The sequence below is a fragment of the Geotrypetes seraphini genome, chromosome 7, assembly GCF_902459505.1.
Source record: "Geotrypetes seraphini chromosome 7, aGeoSer1.1, whole genome shotgun sequence".
Classification (NCBI taxonomy): Eukaryota; Metazoa; Chordata; class Amphibia; order Gymnophiona; family Dermophiidae; genus Geotrypetes; species Geotrypetes seraphini.
Window position 1 is genome coordinate 93,555,823 of NC_047090.1, and position 24,570 is coordinate 93,580,392.

Consider the following 24,570-nt stretch of genomic DNA (forward strand, 5'->3'; position numbering starts at 1 on the left):
AAAGCACCTACGTCTCCACTTGTGCTACAGGCTACTCATCACACCATCTCTCTCCTCCACCTCCTGGGGTTCGAGATCAATTACCCCAAGTCGCATCTGATTCCCACCCAGCGACTTCAGTTCATTGGAGCAGTTCTGGACACCACACTAATGAGGGCTTTTCTCCCCTCCGATCGTCAGCAAACTCTGCTCCACCTCTGTCGTCAGGTGCTTCTGCATCCCTCCATTCCTGCCCGTCAGATGATGGTCCTCCTGGGTCACATGGCCTCGACGGTGCATGTCCTTCCTCTGGCACGTCTCCACCTTCGCACACCTCAGTGGACCCTCGCCAACCAATGGTCACAGACTACGGATCTTCTTTCTCATCCCATATCTGTGACATCATCTCTTCAGCAATCTCTCCAATGGTGGTTGAACTCCTCAAATCTTTCCAGGGGTCTTCTTTTTCATCTACCCCCTCACTCTATGATCATCACCACGGATGCATCCCCCTATGCGTGGGGAGCTCATCTGGGAGATCTACGCACCCAGGGACTTTGGACCCCACAGGAGCGTCGTCATCACATAAATTTCCTGGAACTCAGAGCCATGTTCTACGCCCTCAAGGCTTTCCAACATCTTCTCTGCCCTCAGGTTCTCCTCCTGTGCACAGACAATCAGGTCGCCATGTACTACATCAACAAGCAAGGCGGCACCGGATCTCGCCCCCTTTGTTTGGAGGCTCTACGCATCTGGACCTGGGCCACGGACCGCAATCTCTTCCTCAAAGCGGTCTATATCCAGGGCGAACAGAACTCCCTGGCCGACAATCTCAGCCGCATCCTTCAACCTCACGAGTGGACGTTGGATCCTCCGACTCTACTCTCCATCTTTGCTCGATGGGGCACTCCGCAGGTGGACCTCTTTGCAGCTCCTCACAATCATCAGCTGCCCCTCTTCTGCTCCAGACTCTTCTCTCCTCACCGTCTGGCCCCGGATGCATTCCTACTCGATTGGAGGGATCGATTCCTGTATGCCTTCCCTCCACTTCCTCTGATGTTGCGGACCCTGTCCAAGCTCCGCAAGGACAACGCCACCATGATTCTCATCGCACCTCGGTGGCCTCGTCAACACTGGTTCTCCCTCCTGCTCCAACTCAGCTCCAGGGAGCCCATTCCTCTTCCTGTGTTTCCTACTCTACTTACACAGCAGCATCAGTCTCTACTGCATCCCAATCTGTCTTCGCTCCACCTGACAGCTTGGTTTCTCTCGGGCTGACCTCTCCGGAGAATCTATCTCAACCGGTCCGCCTCATTTTGGACGCCTCCAGGAAACCGGCCACTCTCCAATGTTACCATCAGAAGTGGACCAGATTCTCCTCGTGGTGTCTCCGGCATCATCAGGAACCCACCTCCTTAGCGGTGGAAACTGTATTGGAATATTTGCTCTCACTGTCCAATGCTGGCCTCAAAACTACCTCCATCAGAGTCCACCTCAGTGCCATCACTGCGTTTCATGAGCCTATTCTCGGAAAACCCCTCACGGCTCATCCTCTGGTTTCCAGATTTATGAGAGGGCTCTTCAATATCAAACCGCCTCTCAAGCCTCCTCCTGTCGTCTGGGACCTGAATGTGGTTCTATCAGCTCTCATGAAACCTCCGTTTGAGCCTCTTGCCACAACTTCGCTCAGGCTTCTTACCTGGAAGGTGTTTTTCCTAATTGCCATCACCTCTGCCAGGAGGGTTAGCGAACTGCATGCACTGGTTGCCGACCCACCATTCACTGTTTTTCACCATGACAAGGTTGTTCTACGTACCCACCCTAAATTCCTTCCTAAGGTGGTCTCGGCTTTTCACCTTAACCAGTCCATTGTGCTGCCCGTCTTCTTCCCTAAGCCTCACTCGCACCCTGGAGAACAGGCGTTGCACACGCTGGACTGTAAGCGTGCCCTTGCTTACTACCTTGATCGTACCAGAGTTCACCGTACATCCCCTCAGCTATTCTTGTCTTTCGATCCCAACCGTTTGGGTCGTCCTGTCTCCAAACGGACACTTTCAAATTGGCTTGCTGCCTGTATTGCTTTCTGCTATGCTCGGGCCGGTCTCTCACTGGAAGGTGCTGTCACGGCCCACAGGGTCCGAGCTATGGCTGCTTCTGTAGCTTTCCTCCGTTCCACGCCCATCGAGGAAATCTGCAAGGCTGCCACTTGGTCCTCAGTTCACACGTTCACTACTCACTACTGTCTGGATGCCTTTTCCAGACGGGATGGTCACTTCGGCCAATCGGTGTTACAGAATTTATTTTCATGATGGCCAACCATCCCCCCTCCCTCTTTGTTAGCTTGGAGGTCACCCATGTGTTAAGAATATGCTGCCTGCTTGTCCTGGGATAAAGCACAGTTACTTACCATAACAGGTGTTATCCAAGGACAGCAGGCAGATATTCTTACATCCCACCCACCTCCCCGGGTTGGCTTCTTAGCTGGCTTATCCTAACTGGGGACCACGCACTCCTCCGTCGGGCGGGAAGGCACTCGCGCACGCGCGGTGCGGCCAACTAGAAACTTCTAGTTAAAAAGGTCCGTACCGAGGGCTCCGTCGGTGACGTCACCCATGTGTTAAGAATATCTGCCTGCTGTCCCTGGATAACACCTGTTACGGTAAGTAACTGTGCTTTCCTGCCTCCCTGAGCCAGGCCAGGCGCGTAGAAGCGTCGGACTCACAAGACTTCACTTCCGACATCAATTCTGACGTCAGAGAGGAAGTTCTCGGCCAGCCAATCGCTGCCTGGCTGGCCTGGATCTTCCTCTCTGTCATTAGAATTGACATCAGAGGTGAAGTCTTGTGAGTCCGGCGCTTGTACATTCCTGGCCTGGCTCGTGGAAGCAGGGAGAAATCAGCATGGTGGCTTAGGGGGTAGGGAAAGAATCGGGGAAGTGGAGAAATTGGCGCGATGGCTTGGGGGGGCAGGGGGAGAGAGAAAGAAAGAGAGACAGAAAGAAAAGGGGAGGGGCAGAAAGAAAAAAATATTGAATTTATAGTCAGAAGAAGGAAGTGCAAACATAGACTCATGAAATCACCAGACAAAAAGGTAGGAAAAATGATTTTATTTTCAGTTTAGTGATCAAAATGTGTCTGTTTAGAGAATTTATATCTGCAATAGCGGTTTTTAGCGCAGGGAGCCTATGAGCATCGAGAGCAGCACAGGGCATTCAGTGCATCTCCCTGCTCTAAAAACCGCTATTGCGATTTAGTAAAAACGGAGGGGGTATATTTGTCTATTTTTGTATAGTTGTTCCTGAGGTGACATTGCATAGAATCGTCTGACTTGACCTCTTTGAAAACCCGCGGAATATAAATGATAATTAACATTTTCTCTGCATACAGTGTGCTTTATGGGTTTTTTTTTAATTTTATTGTTGGTAGATCATTTTGACTTGGTCATTTTAAAAGTAGCTCGCAAACCCAAAAAGTGTGGGCACCCCTGCTGTAGAGCCATTTCTTGTATGACTATATTTATCTTTTTTTTTAGTTGTTTAAATTCATGCAGAAATAATTGGCTAGATTGAACCTAATGACTTCATTAACGCCTGTCCCTATTTTTAACTTCTATACCATTTGAAAGAGGGCAAATACTTCTTAAATTTAGTAAAAATATTCTGGCACAAGTGTCAAACCTTAAAAAAGGAAGTCATATTGAGCATTGGAAAATAATAATAATAATTAACTAATAAAAATAGGGCTCCTTTTACTAAGTTATGATAGTGGCTTTAGCGTACGCCACGCGCGCTAGATGCTAACGCCAGCATTGAGGTGGTGTTATTTTTCCCACGTAGAGCAGGGGTTTGTGCGCGCTAGACATATGTTAGTTTAGAATAGATAGGTATAGATTAGTTTAGTTTAGGTTAGGTTAGGGCTCTGCTGAAAGAGTCTACCTTGACGTGGTTGCAGGCTTACAAATCTTTTGGTCAAAGAGTGCGGTGACAGAGAAAAGTATGTGTATATTCAGCCCATGGAAGAAGGGGGGGGGGGGGTCGGGAGGGGGAAGGGGTGCATGGGGGGCCCAATAGAATTGCTCAGTAAGGGGCCCAGAAATTTCTGATGGCGGCCCTGCTCCTGAGGCAGGCCCGGTTGGGCTGAAACACGATCGTGTTGGGTCATGACATATTAATAAAAGATATCAAGTACCAGAGTCTTCCTTCACTGTTTGTTTTCTACTTTCCAAGTTTTGGGAAGTAACCATTTCCTGTTTCCTTCTGCCCAGGTTTTACCCCAGGAACCTGTCTAGTCTCCTACCATCTCCTTTTTAGTATATATTATATCTCATTTGAATTTTCACTGCCGTTAATTATATTTTTGAACTGTTTCATGATAATCCTATTATTAAATTTCAATTTACTGATTTTAACTTTACCTCGTTCATTGTATTTGAACAAAATTGTAAATTTTATGTTGAATTATACCTTGTGTGAATCTCTTCATAAAAGCGGTTAATAAATCCCAATAAATAAATTGTTATTAACAAACCCCCCCTTTTACAAAACAGCTCTAGCATTTTTTAATACTGGCTGAAGCGGTAAAAACTCAAATGCTCTTAGGAATTCTATGAGCGTCGGAGCTGTATTGCCATGACCAGTGATAAAAAAAGTGCAGTTTTATAAAAAGGGGATACTAATTATTTTTTTCTTTTCAATAAAGTACAGCAGAAAAGGTGTCCAAATTTGAATGATTAACCTATTAAACTGGAGATAGTTCACCTCGCAATCTAATATAATAAAACGCTAGCGACCCGCAGATAGGAGTGCGCATGCGCGGCTTAGGGTTCTGTTTTTCGGTCTGACCTGCTCCCTGCCGTATTGTATTTTTTAGTTGAAAGATGCGGCAGTGGCTCCTCTCACGATCCCCGCCTGCGTCGGACTTCCGACACAGGTGTGGATCATGAGAGGAGCCGCCGCCACGTCTTTCAAAGAAAAAAATACAATACGGCAGGGAGCAGGCCAGACTGAAGCTCGGACTTGAACTGCCAGTTGGCCGTCTCCCTTGCCGGAGTTATTTTTTCAGTTTAAAGGTGCCGCCGCGGCTCCTGTCACCAGCCGCACCTGCTTCAGAGAAGACTTCTAATGCAGGCGGGGATCATTAGAGAAGCCGCCGCGGAACCTTTAAACTGAAAAATAACTCCGGCAAGGGAGTCGGCCAGATCACCAGCTCCCCCCTTCCCGCCCTCTCTATTGGGCTGCTCTCCGGGAGCAGGCGAGTGAAGCCCGGTACTTCCGGGTAGCTAAGGGGCGGAGCGCGGCGCGTGCCCAGGGTCCGGGTGGAGAAGCCGGTGCTGGAGCCACTCACGCACATTAGCGCTGGTTAATGCGCCCCGCAGGGCTTAGCGCGCACAAGCAAAAGAAAGGCCTGAAAGCGCCAGGGAGGAACCACCCCCAAGACAGAGATGCCAGCAGAAATGGAAGTTGGAGTTTGAGCCAGTGATGTTTGTGAGGTGATTGCTTTTTATTTGAAAACATTAAAAAAATGTACAGAAGTTCAAAAATGTAACTATTGCAAACTTCTTGGGGGGGGGGAGAAGGAAGGGAGGCCTACTGCTGGACAGGGGGCGCAGGAAAAGGTGCTGCTGGACAGGGGGGAGGTAAAACAAAGGGAGAAGGACTGCTGCTGGATAAGGGGAGCAGTGAAGGGATGGTGGTGGACACATGTGAGGTAAAAGGAAGGGAGAATGGACAGGGGGGAGCACACAAGGGTGGTGGTGGACAGCCAAAAGAAAAAAACACAGAAATACAGAAAGCGGCTAAGGAGACAGAGAGAGAAAGAAATAAAGACAGACACACACACATATATTCTAGCACCCGTTAATGTAACGGGCTATTCAGTGAGGGTCTGGGCAGTGAGAGCGACAGAAAGAAAAAAAGATAGAAAGAAAAAAATTAAGATAGAAAGAAATAAAGAAAGATAGACAGGGCAGGGAGAGAGACAGAAAGAAAAAAGATAGACGGGGCAGGGAGAGAGACAGAAAGAAAGGAAGAAAGAGACAGGGGGCAGGAGAAAGACAGACAGACATCTATTCTAGCACCCGTTAATGTAACGGGCTTAAACACTAGTAATTATATAATTATTTATCTGTATATTTCTAATATAATGAAATCAGTAATTTTTTTATAGAACTGTAAAACTAATCTGAAAAGTTATTTTCAAAAATTGAAACCTTCATCTTGTAAATATTAAGATTATGCCAGCAAGAATGAATCTTTCTGTAGAAAACCATGATTTAAATCAAATCCACCATGCTTAACATGTAATTTTCTTATTTTATTTATGTTCACTATAGATGTCAGTGACACTTTAATATCCTCTTTTTACTTTCTAGATTAAATAAAATCATGTAAAAAAATTCTACATTTTGTGATATAATGCTTCATTTTGTCATTCCAGGCATATTTCAGTGCAATTGAAGACTTAAATAAAGCAATTGAGATGGATGAAACCTGCTCTTTAGCATATTTCAACCGCGCAATCTGTTATCATCAATTGAAAATTTATGATAAGGTATGAAATACTTTTTATTCTTAGTACTTCAGAAAAACTTCTCCATATGTATAAAACTATTTAGTAAAAATTAATGGTCTGATAGTCAAACAAAATCACACATTCACCAGCACACAGACAACATATAACTTTGTCCATGTATTTCAAAAAACTTATACAGATATTATCAGGTCAAAAATTAGAGTTAATGATCTGATACTACCCCCCATATTCTATAAACTTACATGCCCAACTTGATATATTTTCCAAACTTCTTTCCTCTTTATCAATTCACCAAATCAACTCATATATAACTTCCACAAATGATAAAGAACCAGTGCTATAGTGAGCTTAACTATGCATACGTCAATGCTCAGGTATCCAGGGATTTTCAGACAGCCACCCAAGTAGCATAACTCATGGTGGTAAGATCCTAATTAATCCCAACCTAGCATTTATGACGTTTTGATGAATTTTTTCTTTTTACTTATTTCATCTATGTAATGTACTTTATGTATGTATATAAAGACAACTTAGCTTTTATATATATGATTTCTGTCCCCTTAGCCGACGCGTTTCGCTATCGCTTCATTAGGACGGGGAAATCTTGATTCATAATGCTTGCATGCTTCAACATAGTCTACATAGTTTTAAGCTGCTAGAGACTATGTTGAAGCATGCAAGCATTATGAATCAAAATTTCCCTGTCCTGATGAAGTGATAGACTATAACTACATGAATAATCATAAATTATAGTCTATTTTATTTTTTAGTGGGAGTAGTAAAAATATGCTTCTTGAGCGCATGTATTATAGCCCTCTTTGCCAGCGGGAGAGATGCCCAGTCACTCCTGTTGCCAACCGACACCCCCCCAATGCCCAATGTCTCCCGCTGCCAAACACCCACCCAAACCTCCCTCAGCAGCGGACGAGTTGCCCACGCTCTCCCACCGCCAACCGACATACACTACCAGCAGTGGGACAGATGCTCAGTCTCTTCCACCCAACCAACACCCCCCAGGCAGTGGGAGAGATGCGCAATGCATCCTGCAGCCAACCAACCCCCCCCCCCCCCCCCTATCAGCAGTATAAGAGTTGCCCACGCTCTCTTGCCACCACACAACCCCCCTGTTCCTCTGACATCCCCTGCCTTCTCCCCCTTACTTTATTTTCAGAAGACTGGCTGGAGGGATGCCTACTTCCTCCGGGTAGCAGGCCCACCTCTTCAAAATGGCAGTCCTTCCCCTCCCAGGTGCATCTTGGGATGCACCGGGGTGGGGCCTGAGGCTCTGGTTGGCCAACATTGTTTAAGGCAGTGGTTCCCAACCCTGTCCTGGAGGACCACCAGGCTAATCAGGTTTTCAGACTAGCCCTAATGAATATGCATGAGAGAAATTTGCATATAATGGAAGTGACAGGCATGCAAATCTGTTCCATGCATATTCATTAGGGCTAGCCTGAAAATCCGATTGGCATGATGGTCCTCCAGGACAGGGTTGGGAACCACTGGTTTAAGGCCTCTCCTATGGGTAGATCCTTAAGCATCTGGGCCAATTAGAACCTTAGGCCCCTCCCCAGATGCAACCGTGGCTCTGATTGGCCCAGATGCATAAGACCCCACCCGTAGGAGGGGTCTTAAATAACCTGGGCTAATCAGAGCCTCAGGCCCCTCCCCGGTGCATCCCAGGATGCACCAGGGAGGGGAAGGCCCACCATTTTGAAGAGGTGTGCCTGCTGGCCAAAGAGAGTGGCATCCCTCCAGCCTGCCACCTGAAAATAAGGTAAGGGGAAGAGGGCGGGGGTTGTCGGAGGCACGGGGGGGAGGGGTTGTGTGGCAGCAGGATAGTGTGGGCAACTCTATCAGTTGGGGGGTGTTGGTTGGTGGCGAGAGACATTGGGCATGTCTCCTGCTGCCAGTGGTGTGTCAGTTGGTGGCAAGAGAGACTGGGTATCTCTTCCGCTGCTGGTTTTTGACCCCCAATTTAGCTCCCACAGTCCTTTTTAGCACCAAAATTGCTCCTGCAGCATCCATCTTGAATTTCCTGATTTTTGAAATCTGCCTCAAAACACCTCGATTTTGCTCTGCTCTGCTGGCCAAACAGATTAGATGGACTCCTCAGATTTGTGGTGGATGGCTAGCCAAGTTCCGTCCATGTTCCACATGTAGCACAGCATGTGAGGGGAAGTTGAAGGGAAGGGAACCAAGGGCTTAGCCTCCCCTAGTCCCTCTGGTGGTTTGAGTTCCCAGTCAGTCCTTGTCCTAGGTCCTGAAAACCAGGTTGACTAGAAGGTGCTCCAGGATTAACTTGAGCATAAGAATTGCCATACTGGAACAGACCGAAGCTCCATCAAGCCCAGTATCCTTTTTCTAACAGTGGCCAACCCAGGTCTCAAGTAGAGAGTTGCATGAGGACAGAACTCAAACCCGTCCCCGCCCATCCCCGGTAGACTCAAACCCGTCCTTGTCTGTCCCCGCCCGTCCCTATAAACTTCAGAAGTAGTTATTTCATTTAATTAGAAACATGATGGCAGATAAAGACCAAATGGCCCATCTACTATGCTACTGAATTAAAGGCTCTGGTAGAGACCCATTTACAAATAAGTAAAGACACTGTATTAACTTGGAAATATTAATCTGGAATAATACATACTTTGTAAATGGGTTTCTATCAGAGCCTCTAATGTAAATATAAAATAGAAATACTCAGCAGATGAGGATCCTCAAGCTGTCAGCTGAGGACTTTCTGTGCAGTTGGCCGGGGTCCCTTTTGCCAAGCTTGGCAGGCAGCAGAAGCATCCTTGAGTCACAGATGCTGGCACCTCAGCGGCTCATGGATGCTGCCAGCGACTGCTACGCTTGGTGGAGGGGAGTTCTGGCCGTCTCTAGAGGAGGTCCTCTGCTGGCGGTGCTTGGGGATCCCTACCAGCCACAACAAGGGTCAGCAAGTACTTCAACACAGTAGAAATAAAACCAGAAATGCATTTCCTTTTCTTTTGAACACAATACAAAGACATCTGCTATATACATTTCCCAAAGCTAACATATTTTAGTCAATAAATTCTGTTTTTTTACCTTTGTTGTCTGGAGACTTTTTTCCTTCAGATTGGTCCCATTTATTTTTTTTTCCGCTTTCCCGTCTTCTGTAAATTCTTCTGTTGCTGTCCATTGGTTCCTCGTACCATGTTCCAGCAGTTATCCCTTTCTCATCTTTCGCCCCTGCCCATCAGCCCCATGCCCAACATTTCTCCTTCTATCACCCATCTCCACCATCTCCAGCACCATGCCACATCTCTCCCTCCATTCCCTTCACCACTATGTCCAGCATTCCTCCCTCTTGCATCCCTTTCAATCTGTCCCACTGTTCCCTTTCCACCACAACATTTCTCCCTCTCATCTTTCTCTTCCCTATCATCTGTACCTCACTCCCTCCCTATGACCAAAATTTTCCTTTCTTCCATTCCCCGTGTACCCATCTCTCTTTCCCTCTCACTGAGAGACCTCATGACCAGTTTTCCCTTTCTATTCCCTCCCCCATCTCAGCATCCCTTTCCCTCCCTTCCTCCGTCCTCTCTCCCAAGTTTTTGCCTTCTGTGTCCAAAAACTCCCTCCCTCCCTCCCTTCTGTGTCCCGCATTTGCCTCCCATGTCCCAACATGCTTCCTCCTAGTTGTAACGCATGTCGTGCGAACCCGCTTCCTCCCTCTTTTTCTGCCCCCTTACCGCAAGACTGTACCTCTCTCGATGTCAGAGTGCACTTCTTTGCAGGGCTGCGGTGCCCTGCATGCTGCACGTGGCTGACGCAAAGCCTTCCTTCCGATGTCAGCTCTGACATCGGGGGAAGACTTCCAGGTCAGCTACATGTGGAGTGCTGAGAGCGCAGCAGGAGGGCAGGAACAGAACATGAGTCACTCGGCTTGAGCTGCCTCCAACCCCATGGGATCCCCACAACCCTAGGTGGTGTCCCCATGTGATCCCTGCGACCCAAAGGGGGAACCCGCAGGATCCCCATTGTCTCTGTTCCCGTGCAGCTCTAGTCTCAAGTACCTAGATAGATCCTAAGTAATTTATGCTGCTTATCCTAGTAATAAGCAGTGGATTTCCTCAAGCCATCTCAATGGCCTATGAATTTCTCTTTTAGGAAATTATCCAAGCCTTTTTTAAACCCCGCTAAGCTAACTGATTTCACCACATTCTCTGGCAACAAATTCCAGAGTTTAATTACATGTTGTGTGAAGAAATATTTTCTCCGGTTTGTTTTAAATCTACTACTTAGTAGCATCATCGCAAGCCCCCTAGGCTTAGTATTTTGGAAAAGACTGAACAAGTGATTCATATCTACCCTTTCCACTCCACTCATTATTTTATAGACCTCTGTCATATCACCCATGGGCCATCTCTTCTCCAAGATGAAGAGCCCTAGCCACTTTAGCTTCTCCTCATAGGGAAGTCGTCCTATCCCTTTTTTCAGTTTTGTCACCCTTCTCTGTACCTTCCCTAATTCTGCTTCCAATATACTCTAGGATACTGTTCAAATGTTCCTGTTTAACATTCAAGATCCTATATGGCATGTGTTCCTCATTTGTACCATTTTCTTGGAACTCTCAAAGAATGGATCTTGTTAGGACTACGCATGCCAATGAGAGCAAAAAGTCAGATTTCGTCAAAAAACAATAAGGGGCTCATAAGAAAAAAAAAAAAGTCTAAAAAGTGGCCTAAATGGTTACTTGGACGATCAAAAAGCATGATCGTCCAAGTACCCATAATCAAAACTGGTTTTAGACGTATCTAAAACCAGCTTAGGTCTTTCCCCTGCCTCTAGAGAGAAAAGAGGCATTTTTAGAGGAGAGGAAAGGGCAGGCGGTGGGCAGGAGGAGGGCCAACCTAGACCTAGGCATGCAGCAGGTATAACCAAAACTTTAGGCAGGTTGCCTAGTCGGCACTTATATGTTTTGATTTAGATCAAGTCAAAACAGGTATAAGTGCCGAAAAGGGACCACTGAGCTGATCGTGGCTGCTTCGATCAGCTCAGCGGCCCCAGCAACCTGCCTACCCCCCCTACAGCAATGATCGCGGCAGGAGAGATGGCTCATCTTCCCCCCCCAACGATCAGGGCAGAAGGGAGCCCAAGCCCTCCTGCCCAGTGATCCCCAACCCGCTCCCCCCCGGACGACATCGGGGCAAGAGGGAGCCCAAGCCCTCTTGCCCCGCGGCACCCTCGACCTCCCCGATACTATCGGGGCAGGAGGGAGCCCAAGCCCTCCTGCCCCGCTATCCCCAACCCCCCTCCCCCCCCGGGCTGAATCCGTTGGGGCCAGAAGGGAGCCCAAGCCCTCCTGGCCCTAAACCCCCCTCTAACCCCCACCCCCACAAAAATACGGACAGGAGGGATCCCAAGCCCTCCTGCCTTCGACGCAACCCCCCAATGACCACCCCCCTGAACCCCTGATCGGCCCCCCCCACAAACCCGTGACCCTCCTGCTGACCCCCCACCCCCCTTCCCCGTACCTCAGAAAATGTTGGTCGGACGGATGGGCGCCAAGCCCGTCCGGCAGGCCAGCCAGCGCAGGAATGGGGCCGGATTGGCCCAGACGGCTCAAACCCCGCCCACAGGTGGGATCTGAGGCGCCTGGGTCAACCAGAATTAGCCCAGGAGCTTTAGGCTCCTCCTGTGGGCGTGGCCTTAAGCACATAGGGTCGGCGTGGGGGCCGATCGGTGGTTTGGGGGCGGTCATTGGGGGGGTTGCGTCGAGGGCAGAAGGGCCTGGGATCCCTCCTGCCTGTATTTTAGTGGGGGGGAGGGGAGTGAGATCGCCGGGCCAGGAGGTCTTGGGCTCCCTCCTGCCCCGATAGTTTCGGGGAGGTCGGGGGTGCCACGGGGCAAGAGGGCTTGGGCTCCCTCTTGCCCCAATGTTGTCGGGGGGGTTTGGGGATCGCGGGGCAGGAGGGATTGGACTCCCTCCTGCCCTGATGTCGTCCGGGGAGGGGGGGTTTGGGGATCGTGGGGCAAAGAGGGCTTGAGCTCCCTCTTACTCTGATGTTGGAGGGGGGGGGGGCGGTGGATTTTGTAACCGGTGTTGTGTTTGACAGACCCCGGTTACACAATCCAGCTTTTAGGCGTAGGAATGGCTCCTCCTTCGCCTAAAAGCCCTTATTTTGGACGTTTGGGGCTTAGGCTTTGTTTTAGGTTGATTATATGGTGTAAGTTTAGACATAGTGATGGTCTGGGCGTTTAAACGGCTGAACATAGAGGAAGGTCATTATAAAAAAAAAAACCTCCTTTTGGACATTTTTTTTGATAATGGACATTTTCCCTGCTTATACTTTCAACGTTTAAGGCCTTAGGCCAAAAGGGGACTTAGATGTTTTTTTTTATTATGCCCCTCTAAGCTTTTACTTATTATGACAGGAGTTGCCATTCAACAGATTACACTTAATTGGAAAAATTGGAACAGATTAAATTACAGTTTTTAGTGGAATTCTTTATATCATCTATATAAAATGGAAAGAATATTAGCCACACAAAAAGGATATTTTGGTAAATTTTGTGATGTTTGGGGACCATTAACAGATTATTGTAATGAGTAGTTAACATTTTCCCTTAATAATACAACAATATAATACAATTGGAATGATGGGTTGGGGGGGGGGTTCTGATTATTTATGAAATGTTGGGAAAGATTATATTATATAATATAATAATATATGTGTATGCATATGATATGGGAAGGATGGGAGGGAGGGGGTATAATTCATTAATTTGAGTTGATTGTAATAGAATACCAAGTGATGTTTTTAAGTTCAAATGTTATTTCTTTCTTTTTTTTCCAATTCTTTATTCATTTTTCCATCTTCCATCAAGTATACAATATTACATAAATTGAATCATACACATCACTTGAAATTCTTTATAATATAATCTAAATACATAAATTTACCCTCTCCCCCACCCTCCCTTTTCACAGATATTATAATCTAAATTCAATATACATATGCTATATTCACAAATATTGCTTAAACCTATATTATAACTATATACCCATACACTTGTTTTAAGATGAAAAATGAATAAAGAATTAAAAAAAAGGACCATGCAAAAATTCAAACTGTCTTTTTTTCTCTTAAAGGAATTATTTTTACTGGTAAATTGGGGAAATCCTATCTTTTCAAACTAACAAAATTATGGAATGATACTCCTCTAAGGTTAAGAGAATTAGGTTCATTTCAACTTTTTCATTAAAACTTAAAAATATGATTATTTTCTAAATTATAAACTCATATTATTTTCTATATTTTCTTAATTGATGTAAACCTAGCCAAGCTTTATTACATGAAGATGACCCTGTCTATAAAACTAAGGTTTAGTTTAGTTTAGATTTCACCTTTCAAATACAGGCTAAGATATCCATGTGCTAACAAAATAGTGCTTATGTGTTTTTTTGACATTTATGCATTTACTTAAACATTAGTATTGTAATCATTTATGTGCATATATGGTGCTTAAATGTTAGTAGTGAATTTACCTCACCTAGGGCTCCTTTTACAAAGCTGCGCTAGCAGTTTTAGTGCACGCACTGGATTAGCGCAAAAGGAGGTGGTAGCGGCTAGCGTGTGCGGCAATTTAGCCCCTAGTCTAGCTCTGTCGGTCAGTGTTATGTTATCTCCCACTCATTTTCAGCCTGCAGAAATTTGAAACTTCATTTGTCCTTTCATATTCCTCCAACTCCCCAGTTTCATATTCCAAGTAATCTAAAGCTAAATATCATCTATATTTGAACTAAAAAAAAAAAATAAAAAATAAGAATTTAGACCATCATCTGGACTAAAGGTGAATATTTTAAACAGAGAGATCATGGCTGACCATATGTAACCTGTGGGAAAACATGACTAAAGTCAGTGGAAGGTCACATATGTAAATGAAATTTCACCAGATGACCATGTTTTATTTCTATCTAACCATTAATTTTTATATTGAGTATTTATGATTTTTTAGTTTAAAACAGTATTTTCCCATTCTTTCAATATTTTTCAGGCTTTGAAAGACTATGGGATTGCTCTTCTTCTTAGTGTAAGGAAAGACATTGAAGTAAAAGTATTAATTAACCGAGGTCTGCTCTATCAAGAATTGCATGAATATGCCATTGCATTACAGGTATATAATTCTTATCATGTATGATATAGTCAAACAAACTGGCTGTGTAACAGATATTGTGAGCCCATTTTAAAAAGTTATTAGCATACTTGCAAAAATGGAAGCAAAAGTAATACTACTTTTTATTATTGCAATAACTTTACTTGAGCCAATATTATTAATGAAAAGAGGCAATATTATTGATGAAATGAGTCAATATTATTAATGAAAATTATTTATTATTGCAATAGCTTTACTTGAGCCAATATTATTAATGAAAATGAGTCAATATTATTAATGAAATGAGTGTAGTGACACTGACAAAAAATGAGGGATGCATTTTGAATATCTTGACCTAGAAAAAAGATGGTTCAGTGGGAGACATTTGAGGAGCAGTTTGCAATAGTCTCTTGCTGCAAGGTGATAAGAGTGTAGGGTTTTCATAGTATGTTCCAAATTAGAACATAAGATTTGCCATTCTGGATCAAACCAAAGGTCCATGAATCTAGGTATCCTATTTTCCAAAAATGGCCAATTCAAGTCACTAGTATCTGGCAGGATTCTAAAATATGTATAAACCGCAGATAAACAGAGTATTTCCCCAAGTCCACTTTAATAATGGTTTGATTGGTTTATGAACTTTTCCTCCAGAAACTTGTCCAACCTTTTAAAAATGTTTAAATATGTATTAATTTTTCATTTGCAATAATTAAAACACAATTACAATAAGCCAATGTTAATATAAAGTGATTTGAAACAAAAATAAACTATTCATTCTTTCCCCCTCCCCCTATAGTTCTCCAATTTAAGCATACACACCGCAGACTTCTGATAGTCTTTGCTACAGGTCAAAGCTGACACTAAGGCCCCGATTCACTAAAGTCAGTGATCATCGATCGCTGCTAACCGGCTCGATTCACAAAGCAGCCTACCGTGTGTTTTTTCCCCTCAATCGCCCATCCTCCTACCATGAAGGCCCTCCACCCCAAAGAAAAAGACAGAGGGGATGCCCACTCCCTCCTGCCCCCGAAGGCGCCTGCCTGTTCCCTGAAGAAAAAAAACCAAAAACAGCAGGAAGGATGCCCACTCCATTCTGCCCACAAATACCTCCCCACCCCTGAAAAAAAATGGCAGGAGGGATGCCCACTTCCTCCTGCTGTCGAGCCCCCCTCGCCGTCCCCTCCCCGTATCTTTAAGTCTGGAGCAAGAGGGGTGCTCAGACTCTCCTGCTCCTCTGGCCTCCTGCGCAATGTGGACCTTAGGACCCACCCCGGTGCATCATGTGATGTACAGAGAGAGGCCTAAGGCCCTGATTGGCTTTGGTGCCTCGGGCTCCTCCCTTGGGAAGGGTCTGAGGCACCTGAGCCAATCAGGGATTTCCTTAGGGAAGAGCCTAAGGAAGTCCCTGATTGGCCAAAACACCCCTAGACCCACAACAAACACTTACAGTGTAGGTGTCCTGCCTCAGGGAGGTTTTTTTGTGGTTTTTTTTTTTTTTAAACATGCATTCTGATTGGCTGCCTAACGACAGTAGGACACCTACCACTGCCTACAATCAGGACGCCCGTTTGCAGAATCGGGCCTTTACTGTATGTAATGAATAGACTGCGGTGGTTCTGTGCAACATTGGCAAGCAAAAATGACACTCATGCATATTGAGGTGGCTCAAAACCTTTTAGTTACACTAAGTGGAACTAGCTTCCCATGTGCAGGCTCCATCAGTGACGATGCTGTGAGTACTTGTATCCTGCTGTCCACTGAGAACATCTGCTACAGGTAGGTAATTTGTTTTTTCTCCTATTTGTTTTAAATGTACTACTTCGGAACTTAATTTCATGTCCCCTGGATTTGTACAAAGAATAAATTCACAATTATCCATTACACTCTGCTCTTTGATTTATAGACCTCTGCCTTATCTCCTTTCAGCCGTCTCTTCTCCAAGCTAAAGAAGCCCAACATCTTTAGCCTTTCCTCTTAGGGAAATTATCCCTTTATCAATTTGGTCACACTTAAGAGCTTCATCTCCAGCTTCCACACTGACGGCCTTTGATGATAGCAATAAAACATATGACTGTTATCACAAGACTTTGACTAGTCAGCAGAAGATGAGGTGCTTAAATGTTTCTTAGGCTACTAGACAGCCTCAGGAATATTAATTGAAGAAACTAGTGGGAGGCTACACAACAACTTTGCTAAAAGCTGTAGTGGTTATTTTCTGCTCCCAAATAACCAAATGCTGGGGAAGAGAAGTCTTTTTCCTTGCCATGAAGAGCCCCTCAGCAAAATTTAGTTTTAGGGTCCCTAATTTGGACTTACCACAATAGCTGAAATCCTAGCTAGTTAGGTTCAGCTGAAAATTCTCCTAAAGATAACTTGGTAAAATTATTCAATTATATTGTCTCATTAATAACGATTTGAATACAGACCTCATTTCTGTTCTCATTTTTGTGAATGAGCATCTCCTCCAAGTTTCTCTTTATCAGATATCATTTCTATTAACAGATGGTTCTCTTTTTCATTGGTGTCAGCTGTTTGAAATTGTGTATTTAAAAAAATATATATTATCAAGTGCCCAGTAGATATTTCAGGTAACTATACAGTCTATTGACAGCTTTTCCTGCTCTTGATTCTGTGTATCCATTCACAGGTGACAGAAAACACAACAAATATTAAGGTCACATAAAAATTATAATTATTCAATATTTTCTGTCAGGACTTTAAAGAGGCCATGCTGCTTGCTCCAGATGATTCTAAGATTCATCGGATGTCTGCAGTCTGTTATCAAAGGTATAGTCATTTTGTAGACATAGTAACATAGTAACATAGTAGATGACGGCAGATAAAGACCCGAATGGTCCATCCAGTCTGCCCAATCTGATTCAATTTAAATTATTATTTTTATTTTTATTTTTTTTTTCTTCTTAGCTATTTCTGGGCGAGAATCCAAAGCTTTACCCGGTACTGTGCTTGGGTTCCAACTGCCGAAATCTCTGTTAAGACTTACTCCAGCCCATCTACACCCTCCCAGCCATTGAAGCCCTCCCCTGCCCATCCTCCTCCAAACGGCCATGCACAGACACAGACCGTACAAGTCTGCCCAGTAACTGGCCTAGTTCAATCTTTAATATTATTTTCTGATTCTAAATCTTATGTGTTCATCCCACGCTTCTTTGAACTCAGTCACAGTTTTACTCTCCACCACCTCTCTCGGGAGCGCATTCCAGGCATCCACCACCCTCTCCGTAAAGTAGAATTTCCTAACATTGCCCCTGAATCTACCACCCCTCAACCTCAAATTATGTCCTCTGGTTTTACCATTTTCCTTTCTCTGGAAAAGATTTTGTTCTACGTTAATACCCTTTAAGTATTTGAACGTCTGAATCATATCTCCCCTGTCTCTCCTTTCCTCTAGGGCAGTGTTTTTCAACCGCTGTTCCGCGGCACACTAGTGTGCCGCGAGATGTTGCCTGGTGTGCCGCCATCAGGGCAGTACCACCAGTCTAGGGAGAGGGGCGGTCCGCCCCACGTGGACAGGAGAGAGCTGGACGGGGGACCCGCGGAGTTCAATACATCTCGAGCCGCGAGGCTCGTCTTCTGTTCCTGCCTGCCCTGCAGCTAACATATAGCCGATCGCAAGCGTTCCCCGATGTCAGCGCTGACGTCGGAGAGAGGGCTTAAGCAAAGCCTGCCCTCCGACGTCAGCGCTGACGTCGGAGAATACTTCCGTTCGGCTATTTGTGCGCGGCAGTGCAGGCAGGAAGCAGAAGACAAGCCTCGCGGCTTGAGCTTCGTTTTGCTGAGAAAGTTGCAAAGATGGTCTGGGAGGCAAACACGGAACACAAAAGGGGGAAGGGAGTGCGTTTTGGACACAAGGCATGAACCTGGGAGAGAGGAAGGGAGGGAAAGAGATGCTGAGGTGGGGGAGGGAATGCGTTTTTGGACACAGAAGAAATGGACTTGGGAGAGAGGAAGGGAGGGAAAGAGATGCTGAGGTGGGGGAGGGAATGAGTGTTTGGACACAGAAGGCATGGACTTTGGAGAGAGGAAGGGAGGGAAAGAGATGCTGAGGTGGGGGAGGGAATGAGTGTTTGGACACAGAAGGCATGGACTTTGGAGAGAGGAAGGGAGGGAAAGAGATGGTTGTGTACACGGGGAATAGAAGAAAGGAGAATTTTTGGTCATAGGGAGGGAGTGAGGTACAGATAGTGGCATACCAGGGTGGGGGGGGGGCGGTCTGCCCCACCCCGGGTTTACGTCCCAAGGGGGTGCACAGCTGGCCACCCTCCAGTGTTGTCCCTAGGCTGGCAAACTGCGGCTCTTTAGCCACTTGAGTGCCACCGCCGCCAACGGTGTTGTTGGCGGTGGCAGCATTATAAAATACTTTCTCTGTGTTTATTTGATTCCTATTCAAGAGAATTACTTTATATATAGTCAATATAGGCACAGAGTTAAATTTTTTAACATTTTCTAATGGTGGTGTGCCTCGTGATTTTTTTCATGAAACAAGTGTGCCTTTGCCCAAAAAAGGTTGAAAAACACTGCTCTAGGGTATACATATTCAGGGCTAGTTATTAGCAAAATTGTGAATTTATGTTGAATTATACCTACTATACACTGCCTTGGGTGAATCTCTTCATAAAGGCTGCTAATAAATTCCCTCCTTCCAATGTTTCATCCAAAAGTATGGGGTATGTGTGTGTGTGTGTGTGTGGGGGGGGGGGTGTTGGAAAGTGAGGGGTGTAGAACGGGCTGCCGGGCTCGGTGAGATGTGGCTCTCTTTGGAAGGGGGATGGGGGATCGGTGGGAGGGAGAGAGAGAGCAAATCTCTTTGTTGGTTCAGCTGATCGCAGCAGGAGAATCCTTGATCAGCTAAGCTGGCAGGACTTCCTGAAGCCACAGTTTCGGGAAGTCCTGCTGGTTCAGCTGATTGGGGATTCCCCTGCTGCGATTAGCTGATGGCAAGATCAAGACTTTTTTAATTTTTGAGGCACGATTCTCTAACAGGCGCCTTCATATGATTGACATGTGATCGGCAGCTGCCGAATTTGGCGCTGGTTAGAAAATCTGAGCAAAAGTGTCTTGGGCCACTTGATTTTCTTATAGGTACAGAATGCTTATAGTTCTAGAGCTTTCTAAAAAAGCTTTCTGGGCATGTATAGTAGCTTGTACTAGATCAAAATTAGAGATGCACCCAGATCTATTAAATTTGAATCACAAAACAAAAAAGATGTGATATAACAGTAAGTTTACTGCAAAAATTGCAGAAATCAGTTGATTTCACTATGTAAGGAAGAAAAAAACTTCAAAAGCCTTTAAATCAAATATAAAATGCAGACTATCAACCAGGCTCAAGCTCAATAAAAATTTTATGTGCAGATTTTTTTTTTAATTTCTGCTTTTTAATTTTATGATTATTTGCTGCTTGCAAAAATGTACTGTCTAAAAAAGACTCTTGAAAAAAAAATCAATATTGCAAGGCATTTACCTTATTTCATCCCAAAAGAGCATGTTTCACAATATAATACAATGGCTTCCTTTTACTAAGGCGCGCTAGTGCATCTTAGTGCGCGCTAAATGCTAACGCATGGCAACGCGACCATAGGATATAATGCGTTAGCATTTAGCACACCTTAGTAAAAGGACCCTTATATCACATGCCTGGTCAACTCTTCAATACCTGCAATATAGCAAAAATAAAATCTGATTTGATCATACTAAAAAGTGGAAACAACATCATGTAAAACAGTTTAAATATTAACTGTTATCTATTCTAGAGGATTGTATAAAAATCCTTGAGTTACTGTTTTTTAGAGCTATGTGCATACTGACATATAACTTAAAATTATGCTGGATTATATAGAAAACGCCAGTGCATGCATAGAGACATGTATTGCATAATTTGAAGACCCAATCAGAAATCACTCGCTGTACGCTGCATGTCAAAGCAGCTCCTGATTGGTAAAGCCCGACTTTAGTGAAGGAAGAGGCGGTCGGAGCATACAGCGAGTGATTTCCTTCACTTGCCTGCGCTCCGGCTGCTCTCTCCTGCCTCTCCAGCTGTCCTCTCCTGGTCGGCGGTTCGCGGTCAGAAATACCGCGAATGACCGGGACCGTGAACCGCCAACCGCAAATGACCGGGGTAACACTGTATTATAAAACCTAATACTGACCCTCCAAGACTGTTTACCCATGGGAGATTTAGATTTATTCCATTTGCGCTCCAGTGCTCGGCATTTCTGCTTCAGTTATCTATGATATAGAAGATACCAGGGGGCCTTACGGGAGTAGGAAACAGTCTTAGTAGATTGAGCAGCAAGAGAGCAATAGGTAGTCTAAGAAAGGTTTACCCAATTATGCTAGTTGACTTCTGAGGCATTAGGCTTGGGACAGAATGTGAGCCGATTAAGAAATTGGGTCCAGAACTGTTCACTTGCAATTTTCTTGTGGAAGGTAATAGATTTTGAACCCCAAGGTGAGACATGAAGATAGGAAGACAGAAGGCATCTAAAAAGTGGTCGGACCAGGAGACTTGTTCCCAACGAACATCTTCGACTAAGGTATTGTAGTCAGTAAGGTCGAGAAAGCTAATGATATCAAGAGAGTGCTCCTTTTCATGGGTTGGAAAGGTCTTAAGAGAGGGGAAACCCAGGGAGGTGAGGAAACTGCTGAATTCAGTCATGTCCTTGCTAGTGTTGTCGTCTAGATGGAGATTGATATCACCAATAATCAGTAATCTATGAAATTTTAGGAAAGCGCTTGTTATGATCTCAAAAACAAGTTCAGAGGATTTGTTCCAGGGAATTGGAGGACGGTATAATAACAAAATACCCAATGGGTGACAGAGCTCATCGCTGACAGTAGCTAGCATATATTCTAATGATGTATCACTACCCTTTTCGAGAAGCTGAACATCAAAGAATGATTTAAAGAGGAGTGCCAGGCCGCCTCCTTTCTGGCAGTTTTTGGAAGAGAAAAGACCTTGGTAACCATGGGAGCACAGCTCGTTTTGTGTAAATAAATCATCTTTTGTAATCCAGTATGCAGTAATTCACAGGAATCCAGGATCGAGATCCCCTAGTAAATCATTTAATACTTGAGTCTTGTTGCATGCTGATCTAACATTGTAATATAATATTGGGACTGGAGTGAAAGAGTCAGAGGCAAGACTGGGCGGGTTGGTAATAGGTACAGGCTTTAGGGATGCGTAATTAACAACCTGAGGGTTTGTTTTAAAATAGTTTCTGATGTGCACCAGTACAGGGATTCTATGACCAGGGTAGGTCTCACAAACACTAGTACACCAGATACATTGGGGGAAAGAGATTTATATAATGAGTAGTATTGATAAATGAGCAGAGTAAGAGAAAAAGGGACCAAAATGGGGGCTTCATGACAAAAATTAGCGGAAGCCACAGGGACTAGTCTGGAACTGCTAGATAACAAATTATAGAATAGTTGAGTTAGGCAGTTCCAGAGGCACAGTAAAACATCATTAAAAGTAAAAAAAACCTTTTTAAAGGGCTGAAGAACAACTGAGCAGTCCTTGGAGGCGGTGCCAAAGGCCCCGAAGTTGTTTCCGGTGATCGGGTCGGCAGAGCAGGGAGGGAAGATGGCGGTTCCCTTCCTCTTTGCTAAGCAGCATAAAATCTGTTTTACTCTTTGGGATCTTGCCAGGTACTTGTGACCTGGGTTGACTACTGTTGGAAACAGGTTACTGGGCTTGATGGACCTTCGTTCTATCCCAGTATAGCAAATCTTATGTTCTTATGAAGAGATTCTGGAGAGGGAAGAAGGAATATTTCTTCTCGTACCCTCCATTCCTCTAGTCAGTATCTTCTTACTGTGCCTTCATTTTATCTTATCTGGCTTGATTCATCATTCCTGTTTTAGTGTTGTTCCCCCATCCCTTTGGAACTCGCTCCCAGCCCCCTTTAGGGCTGAATTATCTTACCAGAAATGTAAAATTGCTTTTAAAAACTTAACTCTTTAAACATATATGCCCTATAATCAGATACCTAGAGTTGGGAGGTATGCATGCAACTTCTAGTAGTCTGTAAGTTACCCACCTTCCACCCTGACCCTCCAATGCGAATGCCTATCTGCAAAGTACATACTATCGATGAATAGTGCAAAGCCAGATTATTGGCATTTACATACTTAAAGGGCCAATTATGAGAGTAAATGACAAGAATATTAGCATTTACATGTATCTATTCCACCTAACCAAAGGTGGCTTCCTTAGAGAATTACCCCCATAGAATGCTATCCTTAAACCATCAGGACACCCTGAAAAAAATCTTCCAGTGTCAAATATTAATCTTGAAAATCACCTCTAATTTCCTTTTAGACTCTGCCATTTTGAAGAAGCAGTGATTGAATATAACCATGTTCTGAAGTCTGACCCTCTGTTGCTGGAAGCTTATGTTGCCAGAGGCAATTCCTATATGGAATATGATGACCAAAGGGGAGTTAAACTTGCACAGAGAGACTTCCAGAGAGCATTGCATCTTAATCCACTCTATACAAAAGCCCGTATTTGCCTGGGATACAGTTTACAGGTAATATATGAAGATAGCATAGAATATTATAGTGGATAATTGAAAAGATTGAACCTGTCTGCAGTCTAGGAATATTTTTCAGTCTATCTAGGGTTGTGTAAAATGAGTTGATGGTTTTTGTGCTTGATATTAAATTGCACATTAATAAAATCTCTGTTTGGAACTCTGCAGAATGGCTACTGAAAGCAAACTTTACACACACAGACTTATTTCAACTCTAGGATACAGTTGAATTAAGTCTTTGGGACGATGTGACACTATCTATAATAATATTGGCAACTCTCACAAGCACATACGTTTGTTAAATATGTTCTGATTCTGATGTTTTTAATTGTATGTAGTATTTATTTTTTCAAATACTGTACATTTAAAATTAATTTGCAGATACAAGGAAAGTTCCAGAAAGCCTGGAACCAGTTTACAATTGTTATTGATATTGATCCAAAATGTCACCTTGGATATGAGGGAAGAGCTCTGGTTAATCTGCAGATGGGTGATACATTTGCTGCATTTCAAGATATATCAGCTGCATTAAAGGTGAAATTATTTAAATAACATTTCTAGCAACATATGTTCTAATATTTGTACTTCATGTTTCATTGCTTATAGAAAATTTAAGGAAGTGTTATTTTATGAAAGTAAGTCACATTTCTGATTGGTTATACCATATCTTATATATGTAAGACTGCCGACTGGAACCAGATTTACAGGACAGTGTTGATCTAATCCTGGGTTTACCCCAGTGCATACTGGGAAATCAGAACTACAGTTCACTGCATGCAACAGAGTAAACCCAAGACTAGATTAATTCTGTCCTGTGAATCTGGATCCAGTTGGCAGCCTTGCTTATAAGGTTTAAATTGCCTGAGGAATGTCATAAAGTAAATATGTATTAACAGCTACAAAAGTTCACAAGTCACTTCATTAATATATTTTACATGGAGCTTGCATTTTTCAAGGACACTTATTTTGTGGGTTTCAAACTTCAATGGGTTCTCCAAGCTGGACTGACCTAAAGTTTCATAAAATTACCTTTGATCGCTTGCTTTCCATAAAAGTTTATTTTATTTTTTTTTTTAATTCTAGTTTGAAATTATTCCAGGATGAGTTAGACACAAAGCAGTATTTTCCTTCAAAGGGTTTGAAGTCTTTAATTTGCTACTCTTTGGGGAAATTTTGGAAAAAATTGCAAGTATTGATGTGTTTGATTGTTTTGCCTCGATAGAGAGGCCCTTAATAAACTGAAAGCAAGAGAACTTACAAATTCTGATAAGATTTAATATCTAGCATTGAGATAGCATATTGTCTTCTCTTCAAATCTCTCTGTTTCAGTTGTGCTGTGTTTCTTAATGAAGTTTCACTTAGAGTCTTATGCAGAG

General features: G+C 44.1%; 1 protein-coding gene across 6 annotated transcripts in view; it reads left to right on the forward strand.

The window, feature by feature from the left end:
* TTC6 (tetratricopeptide repeat domain 6) overlaps nucleotides 1-24,570 on the forward strand; it is a 302,423-nt gene that overhangs the window by 250,655 nt on the left and 27,198 nt on the right. For 5 of the 6 annotated variants that reach the window (XM_033953436.1, XM_033953440.1, XM_033953437.1 and 2 more), the window contains 5 exons: nucleotides 6,414-6,527; nucleotides 14,535-14,654; nucleotides 17,347-17,420; nucleotides 22,981-23,191; nucleotides 23,576-23,728. In XM_033953436.1, coding sequence (XP_033809327.1) covers nucleotides 6,414-6,527; nucleotides 14,535-14,654; nucleotides 17,347-17,420; nucleotides 22,981-23,191; nucleotides 23,576-23,728 — 672 coding nt within the window. Of the gene's footprint in view, nucleotides 1-6,413; nucleotides 6,528-14,534; nucleotides 14,655-17,346; nucleotides 17,421-22,980; nucleotides 23,192-23,575; nucleotides 23,729-24,570 lie in introns of those variants that run through there. The other variant, XM_033953441.1, reaches the window with a different exon arrangement.